The sequence below is a fragment of the Balaenoptera musculus genome, chromosome 5, assembly GCF_009873245.2.
Source record: "Balaenoptera musculus isolate JJ_BM4_2016_0621 chromosome 5, mBalMus1.pri.v3, whole genome shotgun sequence".
Classification (NCBI taxonomy): Eukaryota; Metazoa; Chordata; class Mammalia; order Artiodactyla; family Balaenopteridae; genus Balaenoptera; species Balaenoptera musculus.
Genome location: NC_045789.1, coordinates 103,831,696 through 103,855,997, shown reverse-complemented (window position 1 = coordinate 103,855,997; position 24,302 = coordinate 103,831,696). Strand labels below are relative to the sequence as shown.

The following is a 24,302-nucleotide window of genomic DNA, read 5'->3' as shown; positions in this document are numbered from 1 at the left end:
ACCTGGTCCTTCTGCCTGGAACCCTCTTCCTCCACTTCTCCCCCAGGAGGTCTCTCTCTGGTCCCTTCTTCTGGCCTCATCTCTGGTGCTGCCTCCGTGGCCTGTGGTTGCCACCATCCTTGTGCCTGGCTCTGTGCTGAGGGGTTCACTTGTGCTGCTTCACTTCTGTCTCCGCATTTATCTTGCACACCCTCCTCTGTGCCCCACGAGCAACCCAGCCTCCCTCACCAGCCCCCTTTTGTTACACTTTTGTTTCTGCGCATACTGCGTATGACCACGGGCTGCTTACCCGTGTCCTTCCCTCTTCCTGGATTTACCTTTCCACCTCTTTTTACCTGAACAAGTGGACTTTGTCCTCAGCTGTCCTAAGGCACTGCCTCTGTCCTCAGGTGCCCCCTCTTCCAAGAAGCCTTCCCGGAACACCCAGTTCTCCCACTTACCCCTCCCCCTGCCAACTTCCTTTCCTGTCCTAGCATATCTCACGCTGTTCCTTCATTCCACTGGGATGCTGAGGAGGCAGCAATGTCCCAGGCATGGTGTTCACGACCGCTGGGGTGGTCCCAGCTCTCAGAGATGCACATTCTAAACAAAGAGCACTTAAAATGATAGATCGTGATCAGTGCCATTAAAGAAACGAATAATATGGTGTGATAGTGTTAGGGTGGGGGGATGGCGAGGGGGAAGTGGGGTCCACTGTAGGTGGGAGAGTCAGGTGAGGTCTCTCTGAGGAGGTGACATTTAAGAGTCGACACCGTGTTGTCACTGCCGGGGGCCCCCTGCCTTCCCCAGCAAAGGGCAGACTCCCAGGGGAGTGTGTCAGTGAGTGGAGGTACAGACCATATTCTAGAGCTGCTGTTTTTGTTCCTACCTTCTGTCCCTCAGGTCCTTTACCTAGTTATTTTAATTTATTTCTTTTTAATGTAAGTGTATTTCTCAGAACACAAATGCGTAATCCAGCAAAGAGCCATAGAACCTGCTCCAGGCAAGGTCATGGCTCCTTCCAGGTGTGTACAGGTTGTTGATGTCTTAAGGGACACAAGAAGTAGCACCCTATTCCCACTTGTGTTCTATATAAAATTGAGACACAAGACAAAGACTAGGTACAGGTGGAAATATCATCTGTCTTACTGTTAAAGGCTAATTCAGAAGATAGAAATTAGCATGAGAGCCAGATGGCTTGCTAAACATCCCAGAATTAAACAGACTCAGTCACCCAATCACAGGTGTCCCTGGGGGGGGGTCCTGGGAGCAGCCTTCCTGGAGGAGCAGAAGTGGGGCTCCCAGAGCAGAGCTGAGCCAAGCGTGCCCGGTGGGGTGGATTCCCAGTTCAGCCAGGAGGGGAAGAGGAGAGGGGTGGAGTGAGGCAGGGACCACATGGAGGAACTAGCAGCATGGGGGGTGGGGCAGGGCGTTTCCTCCAATGCACGCTGGTTTGTGACCCATTGTCACACTTAAGGTAGATATTGTCAGAGAAGGAAAAGTGGGGATTTGATTTGGTGGAAGGAATGGGTGGCCTGAACCATGGCCAAGGACACAATGCAGGTTCAGGGGAGCCCAGAGAGTCTGCAGCCCCATGAAAAGGCTGCTTTGCTGGGGTGCTGGGTCTCCCGAGGGGATGGGGGAACAGACCCGGGGTGGAGGGTCTCAAGTGCCTGTCTGGGAAGATGGGCTGAGTCTCACCAGCGCTGTAGAAGGAGGAGAAGGACAGGATGAAGGATAGGTTGAGAAGGTCCCGAGGTTTCCTGAGCCGGACTCAGCAGCCCACCCACCGTGAGTTCACCTGACCGCACGTGCTTCCCCCATTCTAGCCTGTCTCTCTTTCATTCCATTATGTGCTTTACCCCTTCCGACTTCCTTAAGAAGTAGGAACGGTCCATATCCCTATTTTACAGATGTGGAAACTGAGTCTCCACAGTGAGTTCATCCAGGTTTCTGCAGCCAGGCGGTGGTGGATCCAGCACTTCAAACTATAGCTCTATCTCTTCTTCGTCTTTGACAGGGAATATTCTCACGGAACATGGTTATTTCCCACAGTTGTGTAACGTTGGACGAACGTGCCTTGGCTCCCACATCTGTAAAATCAGGATTGAGACAATGATAACCCACTAGTCACCGGATTTGTGAGGAACAAATGGATTGGAAGGTGCTTTTTAACTTTGGAGTGGGCTCCGGTGCCCATTTCCCCAACAATGGAGCAGCTCATAGGCTACCTAATCCCGGCCTCATGGAGAAAGGCAGCCGAGAGTCATTTGTCAGCTGTGACCTTTTCATGACAGGCCATCTTCACAAATGGCTCGCTCATTGTGGCAAGTGCCAATAAAATAGGCACTCCCCAGTCAGCGGCTTTGATGTTCCTCCTGAAATTGGTCGACTGCATCTCTTAGCATCCGAGTGGCAATTGTTCAGATTTTTTATTTGCAGGGTAATTGCACAGAAATGACAGCCCTTGGGGGGCATGCCAGCAGCTGAGAGTTGTTTGATTGTGCTTCAGGACTGGGAACCCCTTCCAAGCTCATGTAGCTATCAAGATGGAGCAGGGACCTAATGGCCACTGCCCCAAGACCCATTGTTAAGCCCCTGTTTGGCTGGCAGCGTGCTGTCCCCAAAGGGACTGTGGCTTCACAGCTGGGGTTGCAGAGCATGCTGGAAGCACCTGCCAGGTGCCCCCTTTCTTTACTAGAATCTGCATCAGATATCCCTGCAACCCTCAGCCCCAGGTTGATATGTCCCTGGTCTGGACTCTGCCATCTGGAGAGGTTGGGAGAATTGCCCAAGGTCACTCCATCAGTGAGTGGTTGAGCTGGGGCTCCCACAAGGCACGTCTGCTTCCATCACCCATGCCCTTTCCATCATGGTGCTGGGCCCGCAGTGACAGCGAGAAGGCTTCAGCCTCCCAGCAGGGCTGTTTTGTTCTCTTCCCCACGTCCCCTCCCTTTCTTCCACCTTCTTCCTTTTCCTTGCCCTTCTCAGCTTTCCCCTTTCCCTCATTCTCCTTCACTTCCTTCTTTAGAACATTTGGTAGCCTGTTCTCTGGGCCAGGCACTGTTGCAGGATCCTGCCCTTGAGATGTTCACGGTTTTAGGTGAGCGGCCAGTTTGTGCATCGACCGTTTACAAGTTTGCCTCCTGCTTTCACATAGAAGCCACCTGACTATGCTGAGCTCCGCCTTGAATGAGTGGTATGTGACTCATTCAGAAAGACTTGTACGACTGATTCAGGGAGGAAAAGAGAGACAGGCAGAGGGATGAAAGTGGACTTACTGCCTGCCCACCGTTTCTGTCCAGCTGATGGGTTGTCAGCTCCGGTCAGAGGCAGCCATCCTGAGTGGCCTGTGTGCACCTGTGACACTCCACAGACATCCCAGTCTTCTGATGGGCTCATTACAAATGCACAGATGCATGATTTCCAACCTGGAGGACTCTGGAGGGCATGTACATTTTAGAATAAGTTAATCAAGTTCCAGGATAAATTTCTGTTGGATTGAACTAAAATTACAGGTTAATTTGAGAATTGTCTTCCCCTCCAAAAAGGTGGAATGTTTCTTATTTTATGTGGATCTTCTTTTAGGATCTTTAATAGATTTTATATTTGTTTCCATTAAATAGGGTGAACATCCATCTCGATATGTTTGGGACAGTCCCATTGTCCCCTGTCATCCCCATGTCCCTTCCCGTTAGCTCTTCCTTTTACTCTCAACTTGGGCGATAAATCATAGGGTCACCTTATGCATAAGGTATACATATACATAAGGTCTTATGTATTCTTTGTGATGGTTCCCAGATACATTATAGGTTTAGTTGCAATTGTGAGTTATTACCTATTTTCAATTATGTTTTGGGCTTATTTGATACTGATGTAAAGAAATATTACTAATTTTTATAAGTCTTTCCAGACTCCCGTATTCTATCGCTGGAGCCAGACTGCTGGGTCCAAGTCCCTATCTCTGGCACTTTATAGCCTTGTGACCTTGAGCAAGTTACTTAACCACTCTATGCCCTAGCGAACTCATCTTTCAAGTGTGGATGATAGATACACCTACCTCTTAAGATTGTTGTGAGAATATGTCTGTTGATTCTGTTGATTTTTTGCATTTGGTCATAATGTCTACAAATAGTCACAGCTTTGTAGCCTCCTTTCTGATCCTTACACCTCATTTCTTTTTCTTATCAGTGTTTCAATGTCTTTGTCTGCTTATTCCATCATCTCTCTCATTTCCATTGGTTGATTTTTCCCTGGATTATGGATATTTTCCTGCTTCTATGCATGCATGGTAATTTTTGATTGGATGGTAGGCATTGTAGATTTTACATGTTGGGTACTGGATTTTGTATTTTCTTTAATAGTGGAGTTTTGACATGTAGGTATGTTATTTTGGATTAATTTTATCCTTTCAAGGCTTGCTTTTAAGCTTTGGTAGTTTGGGTCAAGAGCTGCCTTTAGTCGAGGGCTAATGTATCCCCGCTGCTGAGGCGACACACTTCTGAGGACTCTACCTGATACCTTGTGCGTTTTGGGGTCTTTTCACTCTGGGTAGTGGGAACAGAAACTCTTCCCAGCTCTGTGTGAGCTCCAGCAATGGTTCTGCCTATTATTTCTGGTGGTTCTTTCCCTGGCCTGGCATCGGTTTGTTATTTGGGTTTTTTTCAAGCATGCACAGTATTCAGCCAAAGCCTTGAGGACACTCCTGCAAATCTCTGGATCTCTCTCTCTCTTTCTCTCTCTCTCTCTCTCTCTCTCTCTCTCTCTCTCTCTCTCGGCAGCTCCCTCCTCTTTAGGACTCTGCCCCACAAATTCTAGGCACAGGGGCCTCCCAAACTCTGCTTTTGTTTTCTGAAAGTACTGAGCCTGCTGGTCTCTCCCTGGGTTCCCCTAGTACACAATCCTTTTGTGTACTAGGAACTGCATTCAGGCTGTAAGCTGGGGCAACCGTGGGGCTCACCTTGTCTATTTCCTTTCTCTCAAGTATCCCAGTTCTGTGCTACCTGTTGTCCAACGTCTGAAAACTATTGCATCATGTGATTTGTCTAGTTTTCTAGCTGTGGGAAAGCAAATCTGGTTAAAGAGTAAATTTGTTCCTTGTTCCTCTATCATGGCCAGAAGCAGAACTTTCTAACCTATCCTTTTTTGATTGATTTTTACTTCTAACAGATCCTTAAAAAGAAAAAAAACCTATCCTTCTGTTATTGATTTCTACATTTAGTATGTTTTAGATAGAGAACAAAGTGTATATGATAACAAGTCTTTGGAATGTATTGAGGCTTACTTTGTGGCTTTATTTGTCCTCAGAAAGGCTGAGTATTTTCTGTTAGATATGGAGAAAGGAGCACTAGAGGCAGGGAGGACCCAGGTCATGAGAGGCCTAACAGCTACACTGAGAAGCTCAGACCTTTTGAGGAAAAATTGACAAGATGTAGGCACTTCGTAGAGAATGTTTCACAGGATATATTCATTAGTAGTTCTAGAAGTCAGTCTCTGTTGAACAGTCCTCCTCTCCTGACCTCTGCTCTCGTTGGCTCTAGGGGTTGGGGGCCGTGTCTTAGTCTGACCTGTTCTTTTCCTTCTGCTTGTCAGTGTGAGATGGAGGTTAAGGTTGCAATCCCAGCCCCTGTCGAGAGCTGGATTGGTTTCTGGGGACTGAGGGGCCCTGAGGCCAGACACTTCAGCAAGGATAAGGTTCCAGTGTCTTGATACCCACCTCTGTGTTCTGTTAGCAGAATTTTAATTGACGGATCCAGAAACGAAGGCAATACTTCAGTTCATCTTTGGTGCATTCTCTTGACGGTTTTGCGCAAAGTATATATAAATTTCTCATAAATATTCTCTAGGAACATTTAAATATAAATGAAAGTGACGTGACCATATTTTCTGCTCACCCACGGTTTCTGGTATTATTTTAATGATGTTGCTCTCCATCTGGGTGGTGTGTCTACCACATAACCGTTCACCCATCCATTATTCATTCACTATTTCCAGGTTTCGCGATATGCCATGCTTGCATACTTCATTAGCAATCCCTCCATCAGGAGTGGAGCTCTTGCAGTGCAATCGAGCACGCATCCTAGTGTGTTTCTGCAGCAGCCTCGGCAATTATGCAGAGGTGGCTGGCGCTTCTGTCAGGAGCAGCTCTTCACACACCTGTCATTTCAGAAGTGACTAGAGCTGAAGCATGAGAATAATGTGCTCATTTTCAGATGATCTGACAAGAGAGAAAACTGATGGTACAGGTCTTTATAAAGCTTAGAAAAAAAGGCACATTGGAAGGGAATGCATTTGAGGAAGAGGCGAGAAAATCCATTCATCCACCTACCAAGACTGGGAAAGCCTCCAGATGGTTCTCTTCATGTCTACTCTTGCCCCTGTTTTATCCCTTGAGGCAGACTCTGTCAGAGTCATCTCCCTGAAACACCATTTTAAGGAAAGTTTCTTTCTTTTTTTTTATTTTTATCTTATATTGGAGCATAGTTGATTAACAATGCTGTGTTAGTTTCAGGTGTACAGCAAAGTGATTCAGTTATACATATACAGATCTATTCTTTTTCGAATTCTTTTCCCATTTAGGCTATTACAGAACATTGAGCAGAGTTCCTAAGGGAAACTTCATATTTCCCACTGCTCCCAAACAAAACCCAGATTCCTGAGCGTAACATTCAAGGCCTTACGAACAGTCTTCAGCTTACCTTTCTAATCTTTTATTCTACTTCTACTTTTCACATACCAAAATGTTGCCATGGTTATCTTTGGATAGTTTGAATGTAGTAACATTTTTCTATATTGTCCATTCTAAAATTTATTTTTCATTTGTATCAAACTTACGCATGTATGCATTCTTTTAAAGAGTCATGTAACTCTACAAGTTTTGTGCTGAAAAAAAAAGCACCCCTTGCAGCCACACACATACACATTTTCAAATCCCCAGAGGTAACAACTTTTAATTTTTTTAGTTTTATCTTTTGGTGTTTACCTCCATATCTTTAAATACCATGCTTGTCTTCCCATTTCTTGATTTCTCTATTTTGGGTATTATCTATTCACTTTTCTTTATAGAAGATAAGATTTAGCTGTCTTTTTCAACCTGCAGCACATAAGCCCTTCCTGTCCTCCCCCACATTCCATATAGTTAGATCCGTATTTAAGGTTTCTATTATGATTATTTAAAAGTTATTCCCATCTAAGCCATATAAAAACAGACTTATTTTTATTCCTCTGTAACTTTTTGTTTTTTCTGGAGTTATTATTGTTCTTTGGTTTCTTTTTTGTAGTTATCACTAATTCAGTTATGTAGTTATCACTAATTCAATTACTTCTTGATGGATGGCCAAATATCCTATCAGGTCTGTCACACAAGTCATGTCTTCTATTAATTCTGTCTTCTTGAGGACATCTGTCTCTGTACCTCTGGAGAGATGTGCTCCAATCTGGACGTTGCCCTCTATACCTTATGCACAGCTGCCATCTTGAAGTCATGCTACAAATTCACTTCACCCCTCTCTTTCCCGATATGTTCCTTATTTTAATGAAATATAGCCTGTATTAGTTTCCTAGGAAAGGACACATGGGAGATTTAATATTTCAAAGCTTTGCAAGACTGAAGCTGTTTTTACTCTGCCCCCGTACTTGATGAATAGTTTGACCAATCTTGGAATTCTGGGAAATTTCCTTGAATAATTTTTTTTTAATAAATTTATTTATTTTATTTTATTTTATTTTTGGCTGCGTTGGGTCTCCGTTGCTGCACGCGGGCTTTTCTCTGGTTGCAGTGAGCGGGGGCTGCTCTTCATTGTGGTGCGCAGGCTTCTCATTGTGGTGGCTTCTCTTGTTGGGACCACAGGCTCTAGGTGTGCGGGCTTCAGTAGTTGTGGCACATGGGCTCAGTAGTTGTGGCTCGTGGGCTCTAGAGCGCAGGCTCAGTACTTGTGCGCACGGGCTTAGTTGCTCCGTGGCATGTGGGATCTTCCGGGACCAGGGCTCGAACCCGTGTCTCCTGCATTGGCAGGCGGATTCTTAACCACTGAGCCACCAGGGAAGCCCTCCTTGAATAATTTTGATGATTAACTCCCTATCTTTAATCTCTTTCTAGATCTCTAATTTTTTAGATCTCGGACCTCTTGTCTATTTTTCTTTTTTACTGTTTTCCTTCCCTTTTTTTCTTTTGCTTTACATTCTGGTGAATATCTTAAGTTTTATCTTCCAAACTTTTGATTTTTTCACTTATATTTTTAATTTCTAATTTTTCAAGAGTTTTTTTTCTCTGAATGCTCTCTACGAAATAACATTGTCTTGTTGTTTTAAGGCTACTATAACTCTTGTATCTCTCTGAGAACATTACTTTAAGTTTTTCAAAAAAATTCCTGCATATTTACTATTACTTCTACGTTCATTAGAGGCTTTCCCAGGTATGTGGCCATCCTTGGTGGTCTGCTCATATTTAAGAGTGGAGTACTTAAAAGCTACTTGGGGCTTCCCTGGTGGTGCAGTGGTTGAGAATCTGCCTGCCATTGCAGGGGACACGGGTTCGAGCCCTGGTCTGGGAAGATCCCACATGCCGCGGAGCAACTAGGCCTGTGAGCCACAATTGCTGAGCCTGCGCGTCTGGAGCCTGTGCTCCGCAACAAAAGAGGCCGCGATAGTGAGAGGCCCACGCACCGCGATGAAGAGTGGCTCCCACTTGCCGCAACTAGAGAAAGCCCTCGCACAGAAATGAAAACCCAACACAGCCATAAATTAATTAATTAATTAATTAAAAAAAAAAAAAAAAAAAGCTACTTGGAGGCTCTGAGCTGTAAGTAGGGCTTGCAGACTGTGACCTTCACTCTGGTGTGACTGGACTGGACTACTCACTTGGGGAATTCCCAGTGTCTGTAACTTTAGAGCTTTCTTGAAATCTGGTCAGAGTGCCCAGAGAAGACCAGTCTCCTGCCTAAATGGTAAAGGCCTTGCTGCCCATATGTCAGGAGCCAAATGAGGGAAGAGAACTGAGATTTTAGTAGTCAGTATGTAGAGTTTTTACTTGAGTCCTTCTGCCTTAAAGAGAGCAGTAGATGCATGTTATAAATCTACTGTCTTTCTCCAGGAATCTCTTTCTACATTGTGCATGTTTTTTGTAATTAGAAATGAAAAAATTTTTAAAGGAGGAAAGAAAACTCTCAATATTATAAACTGTTGTTTTATCTTTTTCCTGCAATGCAAAGGAGACTCTATTTAACTAATTATAGTAATGATAATCAAAATAATAGTAGTGGTAAGAATATGGCAGCTACTATTTATTAGGGGCTCATTAGGTAGCACAGACTCTACTAGGCATTGTTGCCTGTCATTTTATTGTTTGCTTTTCATAGATAAAACTGAGACTCAGAGAGGTTAAGCAACTTGTCCAGGTCACACAGCTAGTTAGGTGGTAAGTTTGTAGTAGGAGATAACAGATAAGCCATAAACAAAAGAAATAAAACTATGCTGACTAGTTTAAGGCAGTACTCTTAATTTGTTTGAGATTTTTGCACTTTAATTATCCAGATGATGGGTTGAGTGGCAATGTCTTTCCAGGCATAGAAATCAATTTTTCTATCTTAAATTTAAGCATTAATGATGTTTATTTAGCCAGGTGTTATTTCATTCAATAAACATTAACCCAACACACCTTTACTGAGTCCACTCCCCTCCTGATGCAAGATAAAGGAGAGAGTCTTCAATTTTGAACCCATCCTGCAAAACATGGTTTAAACTGACCTGCTTTTTGAGAGGGCCAGCCACTAGAATACGAGTGCATTCTTTTATTTAAATAGTGTTTCATCAGCATCTCCTCCCAGCATTTGGATGTGAGATTCCTGATGTGACTCCTTTCTGACCCCTCTCTTTCCACATGGAGGGACTTTGCTAGTGACATCCTGGCCTCTCTCCATTCCTTGCCCACTTCTCTCCAAGGAGAGTGTTATCTGATTGGCAAGATTAAAGTAGGAACTGAGCATGCTCAGTGCAACTCCCTCCTCTCTTTGGAAGCCAGCCTGCCTGCAGGAAGCCCCCATTTTCTGACTACGATGTGATGAGCTAGCAGGGAGGCCTGCTGTTTGGAGGAGTGTCCACTCCTTTGCAAACACATCTGAGCGACATTCTCCAGTCTAGTTTCCATCAATATGAAAGGTGACATTTGGTGTCTGTCTGGCTCACCCATGCATCCAGTTGTATATGTTTCCAAACTTGTGCAAGGAGGAGGGGTGTAAGGTCTTGAACTTCTTAGAATCTCAGTAATTCTCTGCTGATTGACAGGTTGATTTTATTTTGTGTTTAAAGGACATCCCAATGCATAGAAGAAATTACTTCAAAACTGCACATTCTGTCAGGGAAACTAGTTAGGAAGTTGTTTGAACTTCACATTTAAAATAAGAGTATTTAGCAGCATATTGTTTTGCAAATGAATTTTTATTACTTTAGGTAGCTTGAATATTTAATTAAGCCTGTCATTAATACCTCATAGAAATGCAAATCTGTATCTTTTCCCAGGAGTTCTTTTAAACAAGGATGAAAGCCCTCTTTAGAGGCATATTCTCTTGGTGCTAGAATTAACAAATTAAGCTCTCCCAAGAAGAAAGAGGATGTTAGAGAATCTTTCTTTTGTTAATTTCACTGTCCGGGTTGTTCCTGAAGTACATGCTAAAGGCTTTACACTTATCCCACATTTTAGGAATGACTTTGCATAAATAAAATGAGATCTCCCTCATGGCCCCCTCACTCTGCCCTGCATCTCTGCAGGGGACTAGGCCTTACAGCTTATTTGGGCCACTACCTGTCCAGGGGTGGGGAAGATTGAAACCACATGGAGGAAATGTGAAAATATGAGCTCATGGCAGGTGTGTAATGAGGGGACCTCTCGTCCATTTCTTGTTCACCTGCCTGTCACTCATGTATTTCCTTTTTAGTAACCTTAATAGGCTTGCCAAAGCCCTTTCTGTTGCCTCTGGAGAAAGGCTACCTACCTTCCCTTGGCAGTGAGGGTCTCTGTAATGTGGTTTCTGTCTGACCTCTATGTCTTATCTTCCACTTTTCCTTTCAGCTTTGGTCTAATTCACCCTCTCACTAACCCCATAGGGACCCCATACACTCCTGCCTCAGTGCCTTTGGTTGTGCTGTTCCCTCTTCCTTAATGCCTGGATCCTTCAATATCCAGTTCAAATGCTGATATCTTCACAACCTTCCCTGACCCCTCCCCCTCTTCCATCTTCTAAAATATCATAGCACTATATATGGACCTCCTTTATGGCACCAACACGTTCTACCTTTGATAATAAAATTAATACTAACAATAAACAACAACAGCTAGCCATCATTCAACACTTCAGTGTGTCAGGCACTGTTATAGTCAATTAAAAGTAGTAGACTATTTATTTATTTATTTATTTTCTTTCAAGTATTTGTTTTTGGGGTTTTTGGGGGTTTTTTTTAACAGCTTTATTGGAGTATAATTGCTTTACAATGGTGTGTCAGTTTCTGCTTTATAACAGAGCGAATCAGTTATACATATACATATGTCCCCATATCTCTTCCCTCTTGCACCTCCCTCGCTCCCACCCTCCCTATCCCACCCCTCTAGGTGGTCACAAAGCACCAAGCTGATCTCCCTGTGCTATGCGGCTGCTTCCCACTAGCTATCTGTTTTACATTTGGTAGTGTATATATGTCCATGCCACTCTCTCACTTTGTCCTAGCTTACCCTTCCCCCTCCCCGTATCCTCAAGTCCATTCTCTAGTAGGTCTGTGTCTTTATTCCTGTCTTTCCCCTAGGTTCTTCATGACCATTTTTTTTTTTTTTTTTTTTAGTTTCCATATATATGTGTTACATACGGTATTTATTTTTCTCTTTCTGACTTACTTCACTCTGTATGACGGACTCTGGGTCCATCCACCTCACTACAAATAACTCAATTTTGTTTCCTTTTATGGCTGAGTAATATTCCATTGTATATATGTGCCACATCTTCTTTATCCATTCATCTGTCGATGGACACTTAGGTTGCTTCCATGTCCTGGCTATTGTAAATAGAGCTGCAATGAGCATTTTGGTACATGACTCTTTTTGAATTATGGTTTTCTCAAAGTAGTAGATTATTTAATAATCAAAATAACCTTAGTAGGGACTTATTTTGCTTCTGGCCACAACGGAATTGAAGCATCAAATTATCCCCTCACCTAAAACAAAACAAAACAAAAACAATGAGCAAAATGTATGAAATAATGTTTTTTTTAAAACACTGGACAACAGTCAAAAGTGATCCCTGAGAAACAGGGAACAAATGAGCCCTGTGACTGTCCTGGGTATGGCCCTGAAAGAGCTTCCAGGCCATGGCACAGGGGAAGGAAGCCAGGCAGAACCTGGTGGACTCTTCTAGTGAAGAAGACAAAGCTAGGAATTCAGAGAAGCTAAGTCATGTGCATGACTAAATAAACATAACATAACTAAATAAACATAACACCTGGCTAAATAAACATCATTAGTGCTTAAATTTAAGATAGAAAAATTGATTCCTATGCCTGGAAAGACATTGCCACCCACACCATCATCTAGATAATTAAAGTGCAAAAATCTCAAACAAATTTACAGTACTGGCTCTGGAGCCTATGCCTTCCACCATGGTGCCTACTTCCCTCCTCAATTCTGAGCTCTTTCAGGATTAGATACATGTCTGGTGACGCACCCGTCCCCATTCCCTGGGTGCGTCACACATTCCTTTATATTATACATATTTGGTGCTCATTAAATTTTTTTGGATGAATGAACAAAGGTGTAAGTATATTTTCTGTTGGTGAACTTACTGTGAAAAAAATAACTGTGGGAAGAAAGAGTTTGCTGGAAGACTGTTAGGATCTGTAAAGCACTTCAGAGACCCAGTTTCCAAGTGTCCCCAAGAGGAAGTAATCAGACACCGCTCTTGGGGCCCCATTCTCACAGGGCATCGCCCAGTCTTGCAAGGACATTGGACCACCCCTACGAGCTGTGCAGGCTCCTTCATACAAGCTGAGTACGGCTGCTGGCCCTCGAACAAAGCCCACCTAGAAGGCGCAGGCCAGTGATCCGTAATTACCATGGAAACAGGTCACCGGGCTGTCACAAGTGGCTGTCACCTGGTGCTCCAAACTAGGGAAAGACTGGGGTCTGGTAGCATCCTTTTGATAACAAGACTTCATATTTCCTTTCAAGCAGGGAAATGAAGTGTCTTCTTCCAGAGAAGCTGTTTTCATGCCGTAGTTCTGTGTGTTACTGCCTCTGACCCCTGTTGCTAGTGGGCTGCTTTGTGACCCACATATGCAGGTCCCCACAGCGTGTCTTTGAAGAACTAGTTTCACTTGTTGTCCTTCCTTCTCCGTGGCCTGTAGTAAGCACCACCTCTCCAAGAAGCCTTTGCAGGTCCCCCAGCAGAGTTTTCTTTTCCAGCCAATAATACCCAAAGTGGGCTATTTGCTTCTTTGGGGCACTTTTTCCCTCCTTCCTGCAGCAGAGTTTTTCCTGAAGGACAGATCACACAGGTGAAATCTGAGCTTTTTAAACTGGGATTTGCCTTCCTCTGAAGGACACACAATGGGCACAGGAAAATTGCGCAGCCATGGGAGAACCCGGGCCACCATCTTCTGCCAGGCTCTGTGCCGTGTAAATATTTTCCCTTGTGCCAGCTACTTTAAAACCTCTGAATAGGGCATCCCTGGTGGCGCAGTGGTTGAGAATCTGCCTGCCAATGCAAGGGACACGGGTTCGAGCCCTGGTCTGGGAAGATCCCACATGCCGCAGAGCGACTGTTCCCGTGAGCCACAACTACTGAGCCTGCGCGTCTGGAGCCTGTGCTCCGCAACAAGAGAGGCCGCGATAGTGAGAGGCCCGCGCACCGCAATGAAGAGTGGCCCCCGCTCGCTGCACCTAGAGAAAGCCCTCGCACAGAAACGAAGACCCAACACAGCCAAAAATAAATAAATAAATTAATTAATTTTAAAAAAACAAAAAACCTCTGAATATAAACATATGAATCTTAAAAATAGGTTACGTAGCAGGAAACAAAATTCCACAAGCTTTTTTTTTTCCATTTTTTTTATTGTGGTAAAATATACGTAATGTGAAATGTACCACCTTAACCATTTTTTCAGTATCCAGTTCAGTGGCATTAAGTACATTCACGTTGTATACAGCTGTCACCACCATCCATCTCCAGAACTTTTAATCTTCCCAAACTGAAACTCTGTCCCCATGAAGCACTAACTCCCACCCCCTCTTCTCCCCAGCCCTTGGCAACCACCATCCTACTTTCTGACTCTATGAATTTGACTACTCTAGGAAACTCATATAAGTGGAATCATACGGGATTTGTCCTTTCGTGACTGGTTGATTTCACTCAGCATAATGTCATCCATGTTGTAGCATGTGCTACAATTTCCTTCCTTTTTAAGGCTGCATAATATTCCACTGTGTAGATAGACCCCATTTTGTTTATCCGTACATCTGTTGAGGGGCCCTTGGGTTGCTTTGACTTTGGCTATTGTGAATATATTCCACAAACCTTTAAAGATGAAATGAAAGGCTTCATCGAGATATGATGCTTGTGTAGGCTACTTTTGGGGTTGTACTTTAGCTTCCTGTGCAGGGGAGAGGGGTGCACACTTACAGGGACCTGCCTTTAGGGGCTCGGGTGGTGAAATCAGAGAAGCAGTAGACTAGGTTGTTCCCTGTAGCAAGTTTCCTAGAGAAAGTGTAAGAGGTAGTGATGATCGCAGAGAAAAAATGTAGAGAAGCTGGAATGAACTACTTAGTTGAGTGAATGTGTATAGTGAATGGATTCTCTCATCTAGAGGCTGCTGGGCCCCTCGGGTGTTGGGCCCTCCCCTGGAGGAGCTCTGTCCTGGTGGGGTAAACAGTGTGGTGCCAGCTGGGGAGAGGAGCTTGAGAGACAAAGGAAACACAGAGAAGAGGGCGACAGATGTGGAGTGAGGATGCGGCTCACTTGGGAACCAGAGACGCAAAGGACAAATAGGAAATTTTCAGGAGGACAAAGATGCGGGATGTTTGAATCATAGCAAAGAGCTCGGATGATTGATAGACACAAAGTGCATGGTGTGCAGGGCCCTGAACTGTCAGGAGTAATGGAAGTCCCAGGTATGTGAGTGGAGGTGGCAGAACAGACCAGACCTTTCCAGCTGTACCTTAGCTGGGATCGGGGAGGGAGGGCCTCAGGGGCTGTGTTAGGAAGACTGAATTTTCATCCTTTAAGATGGGGAGGCTTGAAGGATTTTGCCCTGGAGAGCAACACAGTTCGATTTACCTCTGAGAGTGATAAACGTGGAATGAACAGGTGGACTCTGAAAGCCCCGCAGCATCTTTATAAGCAGAGAGGCCCTTGCTGTCTTAAACTGCGCACTGAGATTCCAGCGCTGCTGCCTTGTAACTACTTGAGACCTTGCTCAGAATCCCGAATCGAAGACTGGCTGCCTGCCTGCACGAATATAAATATACCGTGCTTTTGTAAGCCGCGTGCTCCATCCTCCGCCGTCCCTCCACTTACTGCTCTCTGGTTCTCTGGCTGGCCCCTCCCAGGTCCGAGGAGAGTTGCTTCGCGAGAGGGTGCAGCAGCTGGAGGCCCAGGAGGGACGCTTTGCCGAGTCCCTCGTCTCCCTGCAGTTCCAGAAGGCGGCCAGGATGGCCAAGACCCTGTGGGCGTACACCGCCCTCCTGACCATCCAGGACCTGCTCCTGGAGGAGCTGAGTGCATCAGAGACCCTGACCAAGTCAGCCTGCGCGCAGATCCTGGAGTCGCACAGCCCGGTGAGTGGCAGACCTGGGAAGGAAGGCGCGGGGGCCGCACCCCATACCTGGGTGTTTCGTTCTGGTGACCACCTCCACTTCTCCCACCACTAGGTGGGCGGTCCACTGTCCTGTGTCCACCGCGGCGTCCTGGGGAGGGTTGAGTGAGGAAACCTACATGGGAGCGTGGTGCACCCTTGCAGCCCAAGGCTGCTCTATTTCATTGCCTCCAAGGAAGCAAACCTCTTGAGTTTTAACATTTTTAAAATCTGGGAAACTGGGATGCCTCTTGCAGCCAACAGCAGTATTGTTTCTTTCATACTACTATGAAAAATAGCCGTGTAGCTTTCAATGAATGCTCCGAAATAACGGATTATTTTTTATTTTCAAAATTCTCGTTATTCCTACATGCTGCTTTTTTTTCAAGGCGTGAGAGGTATACTCGTAAAACAAAAGCTACCGACGTAACGGTTTTGAGGACTAATTTTAGTCCCTGTATGTATAATTTTAGAATTTCATGTATTATTATATTATAATAGTTACTTATAGTGAGGAAAGGGAACGCACATTTATCGAGTGTCACGTGTGTGGCAGGCAAGCACTAATGAGCTGTGAAATGGGCGTACTCTCATTTAAGCATTAACAATTCATTACTTAATTGTGCGTCTTAAGATGATCATTTAAGCATGATTATTAATAAGTTGCAATTTTATGCTGCTTTGCAGTTATGCTCTTCGTCAGACATGATGCCAGTTAATCATCGAGCCATGCCATGAAGTCGGTACCTTTCCTGTGCTCAATTCTCAAGTAAAGAAATGAGATTCGGGCAGGTGGCAGGTCAAGTTCTTTCCGAGGTCCACAGAGCTAATGAGTGACAGGAGCCAGAAATGTATCCCTTTCTGACTTCAGACCCCTGGATCACGTTCATGGACTATCCCGGTTGATCTTGCTAATGGGGGTTCCCGTCATTTCTTTACAGAAGTCATAAATAACATGAGACTCTGAAGAGTCCAAGCTATTTTTCCAGCAAACATAGTGCACCCTGCACTGTGACACCTGTTTGTAGGGATAGGAAAGAAGGGGAAGCTTTGTTGATATCCCAGCACAAAACATCCAAACGCTGGGTAAATAAAAATAAACATACTTTTTAATGCTTTGCGAGTTCTCAAGAGAATGAGGAAAATCCCCAAGGGCTAAGGATAGCCTAGAGAAGCTGAACTCATAGAGGGAGATAGAAGCAAATCCAGAGGCTGAAATCTAGGGGCAAAGGGTGAAACCCAGAACGCCCAGGGATAGGGGATTAATTTGAAGGACTAGGAGATGGGGCTGTGGGATGTCCTGAGGAGACAGAATGCCCAGTGAGGCGGGAGGAGAAAGCCACCTGTGGTCAAAGAAGCCACCAGGGTAACCTGTCCATCTTCAGCCCTGCTGGTGGCAGGGGGTGAGGGGGGGAGCGAGTCTCCTCTGAATTTGTCATCAAAGGCTTCTGCTAATGTGATGACGGAATCCAAAAATACTTTAGCCATTCAGTCGGGAAATCTCCAAGGTGATAAATTAAATTTAAATAGGTCCAGGTGGGATACCTGCCCTGGTGCATGGCTAAAGCTAAGGCGGATCCTCTCCAGAGGAAAATATTCTCAATCTGGGCACCTCAGGATTTCTACAGATTAAGTTCAGCCAAATATGAGTTCTCAATTAAAATTTAAAGAGTCACTGAACACATAAAGACACAAGACAAGAGGACCTGTATATAAGAGAAACAAAAAACCAACAGATTAAAATCCCCAAAGACTTTAGATGTCTGAATTATCAGTATAGAATATAAAATAATGATTTATGAAATTATTTTAAAAGTTAAAGATAATTCCAAAATGATTTAAAAGTTTCATTCACCCAGAGAGCAGAGAGATTCTCAACTTGCATATATGTAGTAGAAGACCCAAAACAACAAAAAGAAAAATTGACCAAACAACAGGGAGAAATTGATAGATCTCTCATCATGGTGGGAACTTTCAGCACACCTCCTTCTGTGGTTGATCATTGATCAAATGAAACACCAGTGAAGATATAGATGAACTGAATCACCCATTTAACAACCTGTATTTAATGTACACGTGCAGAATCTCACAGCCAACGGTTAACGAACATACGTTTTTCTTCAGCACATATTAGAACAGTTAAAAAGTAATTGACCATGCATTACCCTGTTGACCACCTTTTTGAAAAAGGGCAATTAAGTTTAAATCCGTTTTCTTAAGAGATTAAAACTTCCATACTTTGGAAGTTTTAAAGCATACTTCTTAATAATTCATGGGTCAAAGAAATCATAATGGAAATTTTAAAATTCAAAGAACAGATAAATAATGTAGATACGACGTATCAAAATTTGCAGGATTCAGCTAAAGCAGTTTTTAGAGAGGAATTTATGCCCTAAACTTATATTGAAAAAGAAGAAAGGCTCACAATTAAAATCATATAAAAAGTTAGGGGGATAACAACCACAAATGAACCTGTAGCAAGTAGAGGGAAGGAAGGGAGCATAAAGAAAATTAAAAACAAAACTACAGTAGCGGGCTTCCCTGGTGGCGCAGTGGTGGAGAATCCGCCTGCCAATGCAGGGGACACGGGTTCGAGCCCTGGTCTGAGAAGATCCCACATGCCGCGGAGCAACTAGGCCCGTGAGCCACAACTACTGAGCCTGCGCGTCTGGAGCCTGTGCTCCGCAACAAGAGAGGCCGCGATAGTGAGAGGCCCGCGCACCGCAATGAAGAGTGGCCCCCGCTTGTCACAACTAGAGAAAGTCCTCGCACAGAAACAAAGACCCAACCCAGCAAAAATAAATTAATTAATTAATTAATTTTTTAAAAAAATAAATAAGTGTGAGCTACTAATAATAACTACCATCCTGTAGGAAAATCCAAAATGAATGTCTCCATTATTAAAAAAAAAAAAAAAAAAAACCTACAGTAGAGAGAATCAATAAAGTGAAATGTTGAATTTTTTGAAAAAAGTCTAATAAATACACAAATATCCAGAAAGACTGACCATTTAAAAAAGAGATAAGGGACAAGTAATATCAGAAGTATAAAAAGCAACATAACAGTAGATGCCCTAGAGTTTTAAAAAATAAGAGAATTCTATGAACAATAATTTTATGTAGATGACTTCAGACACTGCAATGAAACAGAAAATTTTCTAAAAAATTATAGATCGCCAAAATTGGCTCAACTAGAAAAAAAATCTGTATAGTTCTATTACCATGAAAGAAATTGATTCAATAGTTTTGAAATCTTCTGACACACATGCAAAGATATCTTACCTTGATAGTTTTACAGGTGAGCTCCACCAGACCTTAAGGTAGCAAGTTTTTCCAATCTCATATAAGGATTATTTCTGATGTTAAAGAAAATAGGGAATATTCCTCATTTCATGAATCTCAGATAACCTTGACACCAAAACCAGACATGAATAGTATGAGAAAGTACAATTACAGTTGTCTTATTTTGAGCATAGATGTACAATTCATAAACAAAGTATTGACCTAACCCAGCCGTCTGTAAAAAGGATTTAATACAGCATGACCAGACTGAGTTTTTCTCAGGAATGTAAGGTTGGTTTAACATTAAAACATTCATGTACAAAATTCATTAGATTAACAGATTAAAGAAATGACTCCTATGATCATTTCAGTATATACAGAACAAGTATTTTACTGAATTCAGCACCCATCCAACGTAAGACTCCTTAGCAAATTAATAATAGGAGGAAATACCTGCAGAATGTTTACCCAAAACCCACCGTAAGTATCGCTGCCGGGTGGTTGGCATGGAGGTGGCCACTGTCGGGAATTATAGGTGAAGCAGGTGAGGCCTTCAGAGGAAGGGCAGGTCCAAGGTCATGTATCAAACAAAATATATACACTACCAAACATAAAATAGATAGCTACTGGGAAGCAGCCGCATAGCACAGGGAGATCAGCTCAGTGCTTTGTGACCACCTAGAGGGGTGGGATAGGGAGGGTAGGAGGGAGGGAGATGCAAGAGGGAAGAGATATGTGAACATATGTATATGTATAACTGATTCACTTTGTTATAAAGCAGAAACTAACACACCATTGTAAAGCAATTATACTCCATTAAAGATGTTAAAAAAAAACAACAAAAAAACAAATTAGGAACAAAATAAGACACTAGGAACCTCTGGCTTTCAGTTCCCAGTGCACCTCTTCATCATAAATGCTCTGAGAAGCACCTCAGTTCAGCCCTAAGACACCTAATGGCCCTTTCCACTTGCAACAACCCTTATTCCCATTAGTAATTGGGCAGCACAACACTGACATTTTCAATTTTATCTTAAAGCCCTTTTGAGTGACATCAAAGCTTTCTTATTCTCAAGTGTGTTTAGAATAGACGAGTTAATGTGTCCTGAATTGGAAGCAACTGATAATAAATCAGAGGATGCTGCATTATTAAATTCCTGGTAAAGCGATGGATACGATGCCGGGTGTTTTTGGAGTGAAGATTTGCATTTGGAGGGAAGACAAACCTGTCACTTTGCTCCTGATATTAGACTTTCATTCTGCAATCTGATCATTCTGGGAAAACCACTTTCCCATTGGGAACGGGCTTTTAAGCTGTTACACATTCAGGAGAATTTTAAAAAGCATGAAATGAAAAGCTTTGGAAGCAATGACTCCTAAGAAAACTATATCAAGTTCCCCTCACTTGATGAAAGATTTAGACTCATTTTGTGAAACTGGGACATAGGCAAAGGCATAATTGAATCATGGGCAAATTTAAATGGGATGGACTTACTCATAACAGATAATGTGACCCCAGACTAACTGTACCCACTGTATTTGCATTTCAATTTAAGTGGCTGCATATCCACTTTTCCAAGCCTGGACTGGACATCTTTCTCTTCTCCCCTCTGCCTTACTGCCCACTTGCTGCCAGTCACCCAGTCTGTCAATCCTGCCTGAATTTTCTCACTTCTGACCTTTGCCACCCAGCTTCACTATTCAGACAAATCTGAAAACCAAAAATCACACCAAGAGTAGCTTGCACTAATTGAGCTCTCGTTAAGTCCGAGGCATCGTGTTAAGTGTGTAAACTTTCTGTCAACCCCAGGATGCTTTTATTCCCATTCTACAGATGGAGTTGAGGCTTAGGACGGTTAACGCATTTCACCAGGGTCCCACAGCTGGAAAGCAGAGCCCACACCTCCTGCCTGCAAAGCCTGGCTCCTGTCCTGACATTGATTTCCACCTGCCTTCCTCCTTCCCTTGCAGTCTCCTCCACACTGCAGCCAGAGGAGCCTTTCTGAAAAATAAAAATGATCAGTGACAGCCCCATTCCCAGCTCCATATTTTAATATTTACGCTCTACCCCTCCCTCCCTCAGACTCTGCGTTTTAGCCCCTGGACCTTCTTGCAGCTTCCTGAACACTTGAGACACATTCAGGCCTCCATTCCTTGGAAAGACCTCTGCCTAGAATGCTTCTGCTGCCCACCTACACACTCCTCTCCCTATTCTAAGACAAGCCGAATGTTGCCTCTTCCGTGAAGCCATCCATGATTCCCTTGGACAGAGTTGGTCTCTCCCAGCTCTGTACTCAAATAACTCTCCATCTCGATTCCCAGAGACAGGCTGTTACTATCACTGTTACTGTGTTTGAACAACTGTCTCCCACGCTAGACCGTGAGTTTCCAGAGTCTAGGGGCCATGTCTCATTCACCCAGCATCCCTCGTGCCCAACAAAAGGCCTGGAACTGTCTCTCTATCTGCCTGTCTGTCTGTCTGTCTTCATCATCATCATCATCATTTGTCCATCTGTCCAACCATCCATTCATTCAAAAGATGCCTACAGAATGCTTTCCAGAGACAATAGAAGCGAGAGATGGGGCCCAGAGTCAGAGAAACTTAAAATCACTCCTCTCTCGGGTTCTTGGAACTTCAGGAGATTTCCTTACACTGTCTGCACCTGAGCTACCTTATCGATAAAATGGGACTACCTTGTGCTGTTTTGTGAAGATTAAATAAATTAATTCATGTAAAGACAGCGTGAATCAAATCTAGCACAAGGTGGGCATTCGGTATGTGCTAATTGCCGTTATTATTATTAATAGTAAGATGAAGCTGATTACTGTGACTCCTTCCACAAGCCAGGTGCCTGCTTCCTGCTGGGGAGAAGGATGAACAAGACAGTCCCAGAGTCCCTACCTGAGCATCTAAACTCTAGTGAAGAGAGCAGGCATTAAGGAAGACAGTTCTAGAACCGAATCTTGGATTCCAGTTGTGCTAAGTGGCAGGGGTTTGGAGGAGAACTGACCTCTGGGAGAACCTCCCATCAGCATCTTAGAACCTGCAGGATACCAGGTTCCCACCTTGTTTCCTGTTCCTAACCAGGGCTAGCCCGGTCTCGGAAAACCGAAGTGTGACTCACCAGCTCTCTGTGCTCTGCCTGTTTTGGGGACACTGGCAGGCATGGGTTTGTCCTTTCCTTCCCCACACTGTGGGCTGGGGGCTGGCACCTCGGTGGAAGTCTGGTCCGTGACCAGGCTCCAGGCGTGCTGACAGAACGCGCTGCGGGAAACTCATTAGCGCTGTTGGAAATGCTGTGTTTGGTTATGTTTCCAATTTGGGACGCAGCAACGAGAAGGCTGGTCATAATTGGAAATCTCAGCGTGATGGTAGCCCACGCTCAGAGCATTCCAAAGCTTCCACGGCCCTGAAGGCACAACCCATGCGCTCTCCACACTACGACTTCAGTTTACCTCTCTGGCCATTTTCTCTTCTGCCTTGGTTTCTGAGTAGTGTTTCTGAGCCTCTGGGGAACTTTGAGACCCTTCTGAGCACTTGATGCAAGCTTTGGCCCCCTCTGCAGAAAGGCAGACTATTTTGCACAAAATTTGGGAGGACCAAGGGCCACCATCTCCTGACGACACCTATCCAAGGCCTCTTACGATTAAGCCCCATCCTCACTCCACCCCACATAGAACACTGGCCAGTTGGTGAATAACAGGTTCAGTGTGTCTGCATTTTACAAGGCTTGGGACCTTCCTGCCTACCCTCTCTTACCCATCTAAGCAGGCTGTGGACAGTCTCTCGTACCCAGATTCTCTGACTCTGGTGGCCTCAGAATGCAGATTTCTTCTGTTTGGCCAGTGAGAGACAGTATAGCCTGGGGGTTAAGGACACAAACCCTGGAGCCGGCTGGCCTGGCCCCGTATTCTGGTTCTGCCACTTAAGAATTGCATGACCTGGAAGATTACTTTGTCTCCCTGCCTCAGTTGCATCATTTGTAACAGGGAAAATAAGTATGTATTCCTTACAGTTGTTATAAGGATTCAATGAGATGAATATACACAGAGCGCTTAGAGTGGGTCAGGCTTGACCTGCGTACTGTCAGTGTTAGGTGTTGTCCGTGGTTTCTGGTCCAGCACAGCTGTCGCCATGTAGGATACGTGCTGGTAACCCACGTGTTTCAGGAACAGGTGGGAGCTGCCGTGTGCTGCACGTCGGGGGATGGAAATGCAGCCCTGCCCCCCCAGGAGCTCACACTCTAGCAGAAAATGGAGCACTGTCCTAATCTGCTCGTGCTGCTGTATCCAAATACCATAGACTGCAGGGCTTAAGTAACAGACATTTATTTTCTCACAGTTTTGGAGGCTGGGAAGGCGAAGATCAAAGTGGCGGCTGATTCTGTTTCTGTTGAGAAGAATCCTTCCTGGCTTGTAGACAGATGGCTGCCTTCTCACTGTGTGCTCACATGGCAGAGGGAGGGAGCTCTGGTCTCTTCCTCGTTCTGTAAGGGGGCTAATCCCATCTTGGGGGCCCCATCCTTGTAACTTTATCGAAACCTAATTACCCCCAAAGGCCACACCTCCAAGCCCCAACCCACTGGGGATTAGGGATTCAGCATGTGGAGTTTGAGGGACCACAAATATTCATTCAGTCTGTAACAGGAAAATACGAGGGATGGTGAGTGGACAGTTGAGGAGGGGGAGTTCTGCATCTCCCAGGGGACTCAGGGAGCCAGTAGTAAGTGCCTGACAATTAGCTTTTCTGATTGTAATATGTGCCTGACATTCAGCTTTTGATTGTCGAGGCATCCATTTCAAAGACATCGTCTGGAAATAAACAGGTTGCCAACTAAACAACTAGATAAAAGCCAGGCTGCCCCACCCATGAAGTTCCCCTTTTTTGGAAAGCTCTGGTGGACCTACATACCTGACCTCTTGAGTGACCCTGCTTTGCCCTCCCTGCACCTTTAATTCCTGCTCTTATGATTTAAGTTCACCAACAAAGAGTGAACCAGTGAAACACTAGGCACCCCACCCTCGACCATCCCAAAGGCAGAGCCCCAGGGCCATGTTCTCTCTCTCTTTGTGACCCTGCTCTGTGGCCCGGGTGTGCCATGTACCCTCCAGGGCGTGTGAGTAATGAACCTTGTTTTTTCAAGCTCCTTGATGGTTGTTGCTGAGGTGAGTCTTGCAATCATAAGAACCACAAGGGCCGGTTCAACCTTGACA

The 24,302-nt window shown here is 44.4% G+C and overlaps 1 protein-coding gene across 2 annotated transcripts in view; it reads left to right on the top strand.

Moving 5' to 3' along the window:
* Positions 1-24,302, top strand: part of EVC2 (EvC ciliary complex subunit 2) — a 143,864-nt gene that overhangs the window by 100,797 nt on the left and 18,765 nt on the right. For both annotated transcript variants that reach the window (XM_036852531.1, XM_036852532.1), the window contains exon 17: positions 15,563-15,790. In XM_036852531.1, coding sequence (XP_036708426.1) covers positions 15,563-15,790 — 228 coding nt within the window. The remainder of the gene's footprint in view (positions 1-15,562; positions 15,791-24,302) is intronic.